This window comes from Gorilla gorilla, chromosome 8 (genome assembly GCF_029281585.2).
Source record: "Gorilla gorilla gorilla isolate KB3781 chromosome 8, NHGRI_mGorGor1-v2.1_pri, whole genome shotgun sequence".
NCBI classification, from domain to species: Eukaryota; Metazoa; Chordata; class Mammalia; order Primates; family Hominidae; genus Gorilla; species Gorilla gorilla.
Genome location: NC_073232.2, coordinates 72,866,591 through 72,877,030, shown reverse-complemented (window position 1 = coordinate 72,877,030; position 10,440 = coordinate 72,866,591). Strand labels below are relative to the sequence as shown.

Genomic DNA, 10,440 nt, shown 5'->3' with positions numbered 1-10,440 from the left:
CTGCATTCCTCTATGCCCTCCAGTAAGGAGGAGGCAGCCACAGGGTTTGATTATGACAGTCACAGTCTATTCAGAGTTAGGTTTTTGGCTCATAGGAGTCTCCTTATCTAGTACAGCGTCTGGAATGAATGAACTCTGGGGTATATATGAATGATTCCAGGCTCAGCAGTAAGTACTGGTAATTAGTGAGCTCCTCTTTAAGTGAATTTTGATCAGAGGTCCCTTCACATGGATTGTGTGTTATGAAATGCCTTTGATTATGGGGAGATGACAGAGAGCCAAGGAAAGTCAGTCAGTCCTTGACCAAAGCCTTTGTGAGACCTAAAGAGTGAGAGGGAGGCAGAAAGAGCAACTGAGCATGAGACAAAAACAACTGTAGGGTGGGGAAGAGGTGAAGGAAGAGTGGACACACACCCGTCGGCCAGCTCTGGCTTTAGGATGCTAGCCAGTGTCTCCTAACCCAGGGACCTTTCCTTTGGAGACCACAGATGGGACAGAGAAGGAAGTGATTCTTGGTGTTGAGCTCAAATAGATACTTAAAATTATGTAGACTAAATCGGGTAAAACTTGAATCTTCTTTTCCCACTTAGATTTGGTTTCAAAACCAGATAAGACACCTGAGGCTGAGCTGGCTGCAGTGTGGACGCTCGGGAGGACAGCAGCTCCAAGGACACGAGAAGCCTCAGCCCTGGGCCCCAGGTGAGTCCCCAGCAGTGCCAGTGCACTTCCTCAGTGCATCTCTTTGAAGTAGAAATGTCTCTTTAGGCTGTTTCCAAATTTGTTGCAGAGAATGCTGATGTCTCTTCCACAGCACGCCAGTGTTGGAGATGTGACCACCATCCCCACCTCATGGGAAGGTAGTTTGGAAAAAGGGAAGGCCAAGGATCTTCCAGTCCTGGTGTGGCAGGCAGTGCAGAGTCCTCTTCTTCCAGCACTGCAGGGGTTTAATCCAAGGTCCAGGATCAGTGCATGAACACCTCAGGGGCCTGGGAGGGAGTAAGCATGGTGAGAACAATATTTGAAAATGTCTTAGGGTTGATGTGAAGATGGCCTGAAAGCCCTCTTTTGTGTTTTCCTACAAATGCTTAACCAAAGGAGGGAGACAAAAGTGATGCCATCACTAAACCACAGACAGGTGTCCTCCTTCAAGCTTTTCAGAGGAACCGATTCCCTGGAACTGCCGTCAAGGAAGAGCTGGCAAAACAAACAGGCATTCCAGAATCCAGAATCTAGTAAGTTTTCTGTCTGTGGTGCACAATTTGTCCCATAAATTTGGAAGTGGTATTGCCTGCTGAGATGGTACTAGATAAATGGGAGCTGGTATCTTCAAAGAAGTTGAGAGTTCTTTGTTATGAGGGTGCTGTCTTATGTGTCTTATTCGTCTTATGTCATATGTGCCTTATGTCTTATGTGACCTTTATCTCCATCCCAGGCTTCTAGACACTAGACACCAGTATAGACCTTGCCCTTCCACTAACCCCCAGGTGTGATAATCTAATAGTCTAGGGTCTTCACTTTTGTTGGAAAATCTTGCCATTCTAGCAAATCAATGTGGCATCCATTCACGGGCCAGTGCAATAATTCCCTTAACTCGTCCATATTTTGCAGCCTAAATGTTATGTACAGACAGAATCACCGAGATAAAGCCCAACAGATGTCACTTCTGCCTCACAGACGAGGGAATGAAATTGGAACCTCTTACGTCTTCTGACATCCTTGTTTCCCTTTCTCTTAGACGTGGGCTCAGAACTGAAGAGCTCGGCCCCCAGGCCAGAGCAGAGGCAGCCCCGTGAATTCCCTGGCAGACCCAGCCACAGAACTCACCCTACTGCTCAGCTGCAGCATAGCAACCTGTGCATTGCCCAAGCAGCTCTGCGCACAGGCCTCCCTCCAACTCCCCCAGCAGCCATTGGTCATCTGTACCAGCCCTTCCTCCACTAAGCAGGTCTGTGGAGGCTGTGTGAGCCAGGCACCAAGGGCCATCCTGCACCAGTCCACCTGAGTTGTGCCAGGAGATCTCTCCTCTCAGGACCCATGTGTCAACAGGACCAACTCTTGGAGGGGTACTCTCACCCACTTAGTCTCGTTTCCGGAATGTGTACCAAGGAAATTGCCAGAATGACAAGGACAGTGACAGCACTAGCCTGGGAGTTCTGCCCTTCAAGGACACTACTCAGCCTCCTTCTGGTCATCCTGAGCAAGGATCGCAACAACAAGGTCTGCAAGACACAGTCCACCTTAGGCAATGGTGGCCATGAGCAACCCCAGGGTGTGGTGGTCAAATTGCCACCTGGGGACAGGGTGCTGCTCCACAACGTGCTCACATGGACACACCTGCAGCAGCCTAGGGCATGGCCAAGCAAGGGGCCACCCCTTTCCTTTGAGCCTTTTTTTGAGACAGAGTTTCGCTCTTGTCTCCCAGGCTGGAGTGCAATGGCACCATCTCGGCTCACTGCAACCTCCACCTCCTGGGTTCAACTGATTCTCCTGCCTCAGCCTCCCGAGTAGCTGGGATTACAGGCACCCACCACCATGTCCTGCTAAATTTTGTATTTTTAGTAGAGATGGGGTTTTACCACGTTGGCCAAGCTGGTCTCGAACTCCTGACCTCAGGTGATCCACCCACCTTGGCCTCCCAAAGTGCTGGGACTACAGGCGTGAGCCATTGTGCCTGGCCTCACCTCATCCCTTTTAGATGAACTCCTGACAACCTCAGAGTTTCAGAAATCAGCATCATCAGTTAGGATTAGGACAGGAGAACCCTCCATGGCCTGCAGCCAGGAAGAGTTTCAGGCTCTGCTCAATGCCCTGCAGAGCTCACTAGGGCTTCGGGTTTAGGAGGGAGAAGGAGTCTTTCTCACCATCCCATCCGGCTCCTCCTCAGGATGAAGAAGTAGTGTGACCCACAGGAGGATAAACAAGGGGAGACACCATGTCCTGGGACAAGACTAATGCAAGAGGAAACTGACTGCTTGGAAACCCAAAAGGAGCATCTTTTCTCTGCCTTGTGGACACCACTTTAGTCTCTGGCCTCACTTCATGGCCTACGTGATTGTTTCTAAGCTCCACACTGTCCTGCAGGCACCACGGACACCAGGCAGTGGATACCTTTGCTGAATCCTAAGGAGCCAAAGTGTTTTTATAATGAACACGACCTCCTACCTGTGATCGTCACATCCTGGGCAGTCTGGACAATGCACAAACTAGAACTGAACCAAGGTGAAAATAGGTAAAAGAGACACATCCACAATTCACTACCTTTGATGAGTTCACAGGGTGAGCCTGAAGACAGGCTGATGCAGAGAAAACGGGGGTGCTATATTTCATCTTGATGTCGGTTCACCACAAAGGGTTTGCATCTTAGTTCTTACTGGAGGAGATGGGAACTAGAAGTTATCTCACTATCTATCTACCAATGATTGATAACACCAGCTTAGATGCATAGTACTGATAATGAATAGTGTTCACATGTAATCCTCCCTTTAAACATGTAGACAGAGAACATGACAAGGAAATGCAAAACAGCAACTCCATGAAATCACTGAACAAAGCAGGATGTTCATCTTCTGACACTGTTAGCATTATGTATATATTTACATGTACCTTGCTGCCCTTTTTGTTATAAATAAATTTTTTGGCAAGTTTAAGCCTCTTGGTTGTCTTTGTCTGTGTCTCCTCTCTTCCATTCAAGTGGTACCCATGGATTACCAAGCTATGTCTGCTTCCAGTGGTGCCTTAAAACTATCCTTAAAAAGGAAATGTGATTTATCAAGATGGCTGTCTTTCCCACAATTATTTCATTCATTTGTGCTGTCTCTTTCCACGTGAACCTGTGGGACCAGAGTCAGGATGCCTTGCTCTAGTTCATAGCTTGAATCTGCAGATGCCAGTCTGTTATTACTACACACAGACACAGATGCATTTTGCTTTACGGTTTCTCTAGGGTGTGCATACTCCAAACCCACTGTTTACTTCCAGATGATCGGCACAGGATAATTTTCCTCAGATTTTTTTTTTTTTTTTTTTTTTTTTTGAGACGGAGTCTCGCTCTGTCATCCAGGCTGGAGTGCAGTGGCACCATCTCAGCTCACTGCAAGCTCCGCCTCCCAGGCTCACGCCATTCTCCTGCCTCAGCCTCCCGAGTAGCTCGGGCTACAGGTGCCTGCCACCACGCCTGGCTTTTTGTATTTTTAGTAGAGACAGGGTTTCACCGTGTTAGCCAAGATGGTCTCGATCTCCTGACCTCGTGATCTGCCTGCCTCATCCTCTCAGAGTGCTGGGATTACAGGCATGAGCCACAGCACCCGGCCTTTTGTTTTTCAAAGAGATGAAGTCTCACTCTGTCACCCAGGCTGGAGTGCAGTGGCACCACCGTAGCTCACTGCAGCCTTGAATTCCCGGGCTCAATCCAACCTTCAGATTAACTATTAACTGGGGTATTATAAATCTCTCTCCCAGACCCACCTCACATACACATAGGCTGCATGCACACACACACACACAGTCATAATAGTCTCACAGTTTCCCCTGAAAATAATCTGACAAATGTCTTTAGCAGCATTGGGACCATGCCATTAGGTGTTGAGTTTGATTTTTTCAGTAGCGTCCCAACATATTCCTCATGTGCAGAGATGAGAGTGTAGCATGGCCAAATGCCAAATTTCCAAGAGACATTTTGTCTTCATCCATTTTGTGTGAACCATGTACTATAACAAACCACCTGAGACTAGGTCGTTTATAAGCAATAGAAATTTACCTCTCACATCTCTGGAGGCAGGGAAGTCCAAGATGAAAGTGCCAAGATGAAAGGTGAGTATCCAGTGGGGACAAGGTCTCGGCTTCCAAGGCAGCCCCTCCTTGCTGTTTCCTCTTGAGGGGAGTGACACTGGGCCCTCACACGTCAGAAAGGAGAGGGGCAAAAAGGGCCTAGTGTGTTCTCTCCAGCTGGCTCCTAAGATCACTAATCATTCATGAGGTGGAGTTCTCATGACCTTACCACCTCCCAAAGGCCAAACCTTTGCAAGCTGTTGCACTGAGGATTCAGTTTCAACATGACTTGCTTTTTGTTCTGTTTTGTTTTGTTTTGAGATGGAGTCTTGCTCTCTTGCCCAAGCTGGAGTGCAATGGCGCCAACTTGGCTCACTGCAACATCCACCTCCTGGATTCAAGTGATTCTCCTGCCTTAGCCTCCCGAGTAGCTGGGATTACAGGTGCCCACAACACCCAGCTAATTTTTGTATTTTTAGTAGAGATGGGGTTTCACCATATCGGCCAGGCTGATCTTGAACTCCTGACCTCAAGTGATCCTCCCGCCCCAGCCTCCCAAAATGGTGGGACTTGTGCTTGGCCTCCCAAAGTGCTGGGATTTGTTCTTGGCTTCTCAAAGTGCTGCGATTTGTTGAGCCACTGCACCTGGCCTCAACATGACTTTTGGAGGGGACACAAACACTCAAAGCACAGTGGATGTCACAGTCACTCTCCCTATGATAATGGTAACGTCATATATTCTGTGGTTCAGGTGCAGGCCATCAGCCCCCGTGATTCCAAAATTCACCCTGTGGCATGTTGGCAAGTATCAGTGCCAGGCCATGCTCAGGCACACTGGCGAGAGTTTTGTATTGGGAGAGCAGGAGAGTTACTTCCTCTGGTAATCTGGGGAGAACTGGTACCTTTTTCTCTTCTCATCAGCACCTGGACCATGGGCCACCATGCATGTGCATCTTGACATTCTTAGGGGTCAGGAAATCATGTGTAGTGGCAGCAAGTGAAGGCGCAGCACAGGGTGCAGGTACTACCCCTCCTGAATGCCTCCTTAGGCAACTGGAGTGCCACACTCACCTCTCTCAGTTGTCTCCTGCCTTTCCACAAACCTCACAATAGGCCATCTGCATGCACAACCCAGGGGTGTGCAATAACAAACAATAGTCTATAGGGATGTTCCATGCAGCCAGTGATGATAATCAGAGAGCTCCAGCCAGTCATTTGGAAAGTGGGGCTCAAGTGCTGATCAGTTTGTGTGCAGTGTGGTCACTACCCTTACAGGTGGGAGCCTCAGAGACCACCTGCCAAACAGGCTGAGCCCAAGTCAAGTCATGCAGGGATACAGCCAATGGGAGAGCACTCTTGTCCTGCACACAAGAGCATTTTAGGATGGGAAGAGATGTGACACTCACCTCCCCTAAGAAAAGTGCATTACAGCACAGGCCAAGTGCAAACCTGCCAGCAACTGGTGGTTCTGTCCAAGAAGCCTTTGCCATAATATGGAACCTGTCAGTTAGCCAAGAGCAGTTAGTTAAAATTGGACTAGACGACCCTGGCTTTGGATGGGCCATCCTGTTTATGCCAGTGGTTGTAACTGCTTCCTTTTCACCCTGATGGTGAAGGAGGGATCCCCACTCTGATGCTATAGAAAGGTTGAACACTGAATACCCGACACTGGACAGATAAGATCTAGGTGAGTTTGTCAGTCACACCAACTCTCAGAAAGGTGAGGAGGACACCACATGCCGGGCAGAGCCACAAAGAGTTCCACTTGGGAGCAAAGTGGAAAAGAAGGGGTTGTAGTGAGCAGCTGTATTATCCAGAGAGTACAGTGACCACTGTTTGCTGTGGGAGGATGTGAGGGGTTTGGTGAATAATTCCAAGAGCTGGTAGGGAAGCAGATCTTACTGCTTAGAATAAGCAGGAACTGTGCCTGGCCCCCCTGACAGGGAGGACTGTCTGCTAAGGTACCTCACCTGTGGAAGCAGAGTGGGGATGGAAACGAGTTTAGGTCATTTGAGGTCCTTTTGGCTTCAGATGTCAAGAGAACAAAGAATACTAGTCCTTAATTTCAGGTCACAGTTACCATAATTTAAAATATATCAAGGATGTATAAAAGCAATTCAAATGTTCATTAACGGTGATTTACAGGTTCAGTCAGAAACACAAGACTAACAAAAGAACACCTTAGTACAGAAACAAGATGTTCCTCAGGGTTGGTTGGTTATTTACTTATTTATTTACTTAATACACTTCATTTTTTAGAGCAGCTTTAGGGTTACAGAAAAATTGAGCAAAAAGTACAGAGAATTCTCATATAAACCTCTACCCCTCCCATCCTCCACAGGCTCCCCAATTATTAACATCTTGCATCATTATGGTTCATTTGTTACAATTGATGAGCCAATAGTGGTACATTGTTATTAACTGAAGTCCAGAGTTGACACTAGGGTTTACTCTGTGTTTTCCGTTCACTGTTTTCCATTCTCTGCATTTTGACAAATTACAGTACCCTAGAGAGTACTTTCACTGTCCTAAAAATCACCTCTCTACCTGCCATCCCTCCTTTCCCCTCAACTCTCAGCAACCACTGGTCCTTTGACTGGCTCGATAGTTTTGCCTCTCCCAGAATGTCATATAATTGCAATCATACAACATAGAAAGCCTTTTCAGATTGGTTTTCACTTAACAATAAGCATTTAGGGTTCCTATATGTCTTTTAATGACTTGATGTCTAATTCTTTTTTATCATATACCTGAGGACTACATTCTACAACCCTACTATAATTGCTTATTAATGTCAGCAGGTTTTTGTTATTTAGAATTTTCTACAAAGACAATCATGTTATTTGAGAACAAACACAGTTGTATTTCCTCCTTCCAAATTTATGTGCATTTTATTTCCTTTTTTTTGGTATCACTGCATTAGATAGCACTTCCAGTACAATGCTGAAAAGCAGTGGTGTTCCTTGCCATGTTCCTGATCTTAGTAGGAAAGCATTTAGTTGGAAACATCAAGGATGATGCTAGCTGTAGGGTTTTCTGTAGTAGTTCTTCATCATATTGAGTAAGTTCTCCTGTATTCCTTCTGTGTTGAGAGGTTTTATCATGAATGGATATTGGATTTCGTCAAATGCTTTTTCTGTACCTATTGATATGATCATATTTAATCTTTGAACTGCTAATGCATGCAATGGATTGCACTGAATATCAAATGTTGAACAAGGCTTGCATTCCTGATTTGCTAACATTTTAAGGATTTCTGCATCTGTGTTCACTGGAAATATTGATCTGTAGTTTTCCTTTCTTGTAATGTTTTTGCCTGGTTTTGGTATTAGGGTAATCCTGGCCTCACAAAATGATTTGGGAAGTGTTATCCCTGCTTTTATTTTCTGAAAGAGACAGTACAGACTTGGTATCATTTCTACCTTAAGTATCTCGAAAAATGCACATCAGTGAATCCATTTGGTCCCGGCACTTTTTTTGGAAGGTTTTATTATTATTAATTTTATTGAGATGGAGTCTCACTCTGTCACCCAGGCTGGAGTACAGTGGCACGATCTTGGCTCACTGCAACCTCCACCTCCCAGGTTCAAGCGATTCTTCTGCCTCAGCCTCCTGAGTAGCTTGGACTATACACACATGCCACCACGCCCGGCTAACTTTTTGTATTTTTAGCCACCGTGCCTGGTGTTGGAAGGTTATTAATTACTGCTTCAATTTATTTAATAGATATATATGCCTATTGAGATCTACCTTTTATGAGCTTTGAGAGAATGCATATTGCAAGGAATTGATCCATTTTAGCTAAGTTATCAAATTTATGGACAGAGTTGTCCATATTTCTTTCTAATCCTTTTGGTGACCATAGGATCAGCTATGATGGCCTCTTTCACTTTTGGTATTAGCAGTATTTGTCTTCTGTTTTTTCTTAATCTAGCTAGAGGTTTATCAATTTTACCGACCTTTTCAAAGAACAGTTTTGGGTTTTATTGATTTTCTCTTTTCAATTTCACTGATTTTTACTCTAATTTTTTTCCAGGTTACTTTGGATTTAATTTGCTCTTCTTTTTCTAGTTTTCCAAAGTGGAAGCTTAGATTACTTGTGTAATCTAGGGTCACCAGACTGTAAAATCTTAGATTATTTGTATGATCTGATCATGTAATGTAGTGTACAATCTTCACACTGTCAATAAAAGCCCCATGCCAGCTTGATTCTGGCTCTTCTCCAGCCTCAACCCTCCTCTTCATATTCTCAAAAGTCTCTGAAGGCCCAGATCCCTGTCTGGGTACAATGAGCAATGAAATGACAGTCCAACAGCCCTGGGCAGCAACTGGGCTGTATGTGTTGGCCTCTTTCCAGGGCCCTGTCTTGGAGAGCAGCTGCTTAAAGAAAATTTGGACTATCACTTAGGCTGAAGGCTGGAGTGTTCACATATGTACCCCAGGCAGTTCATGGCATGGGATGAGCCACAGGTAGTAAGAGAAAGGGAGTAACATGGAGGCAGGCCTAGATCTTCACACGTACAGGACAGATTTTTTTTTTCAGATAATTTGTTATTTTGATTTATAACTTTTAAATGGATAAACATTAGCTCTGTGGGTCTGTATTTAAATTGTTTCAGGACACGACAAACAACTGGGATGGGCCTGATGAAGTAACCACTACTAAATTAGGATACCTACTTCCTATTCACAATTACGTTAAATACCATTATGCATATGAAACACACGATTTATATCACATACCACTTGTACATATGTAAGTCCTATGAACTTCAGGGATAATTCACAGATGTGCTTAATGCTATTGCCCTGATTATTCAATTTATCTATGCTTTACAAAAAGCTTCATAGTCAAGTGGATGCCAGGGATAGGGATGCAGAAAGGGTGTGGTTATTAATACAACAAGGGAACTACTTGAGGCTAAATCCTGATTCCTTTGTAATCCTGAAACAATACAGATCTCAGACTCCTTTTCCATTCTGTAAACTAATTGTGTTGATGGTTACTCAAATGTAAAAGTGGTAAAAGTTTGTTATAACCACACACACACACACACACAGAGTGCACGCAAACCACAGCAAAATATGAGTAAGTCTGTATCTACTAGCAAGGTAACATCGATTTCTTGGACTTGACCATATACTATCATTATATATTATCCTTAGAGGAAGCTTGGTGAAGGGTACATGGGAATTTTCTGTACTCATCACAACTTCTTGTGAGGTTATTTTAATTATTACTTTTTAAAAAATTCTTAAAGCTTTACATTCCACAATGTACATCTACAAATTATTGTTAGGTACCTTAAAAACTATTATGGCATCAAACTCAAAACAGAACTTGTCATACTTTACTTCTAAGCAAAATTGTCACTTTAGATTTCTTAAATTGACAATTTTCTCCTCAGTGTAAATGCTAACATAATCCTATTTGTAGTTTTGCCAAAAACTTTCACAAATTCAAAAAAATCTGTGAGGTTTTATGCCAGTATTAACCATCTGATATTCAACAGAATATCACTTCCTAACAAAAGCCATCCTATAGTTGTTGTAGTCTATGGGTTTATCCCCTACTGCTACTTTGGAGTAACATAAGGCGAGTTTGTGGATAGTTATTGAACATTCAGGATGTCAACAGGCCTTTCTCCACAGTGTGAAGACTCTGAGGTAATC

General features: G+C 44.5%; 1 protein-coding gene across 1 annotated transcript in view; it reads right to left on the bottom strand.

Annotated features, from left to right (window-relative positions):
* Positions 1-6,977: 6,977 nt before the first annotated feature.
* ZNF33B (zinc finger protein 33B) overlaps positions 6,978-10,440 on the bottom strand; it is a 49,371-nt gene continuing 45,908 nt past the window's right edge. Inside the window, 1 exon segment of the mRNA XM_031015410.2 lies at positions 6,978-10,439. Coding sequence (XP_030871270.2) covers positions 10,380-10,439 — 60 coding nt within the window. The 3' untranslated portion in view covers positions 6,978-10,379.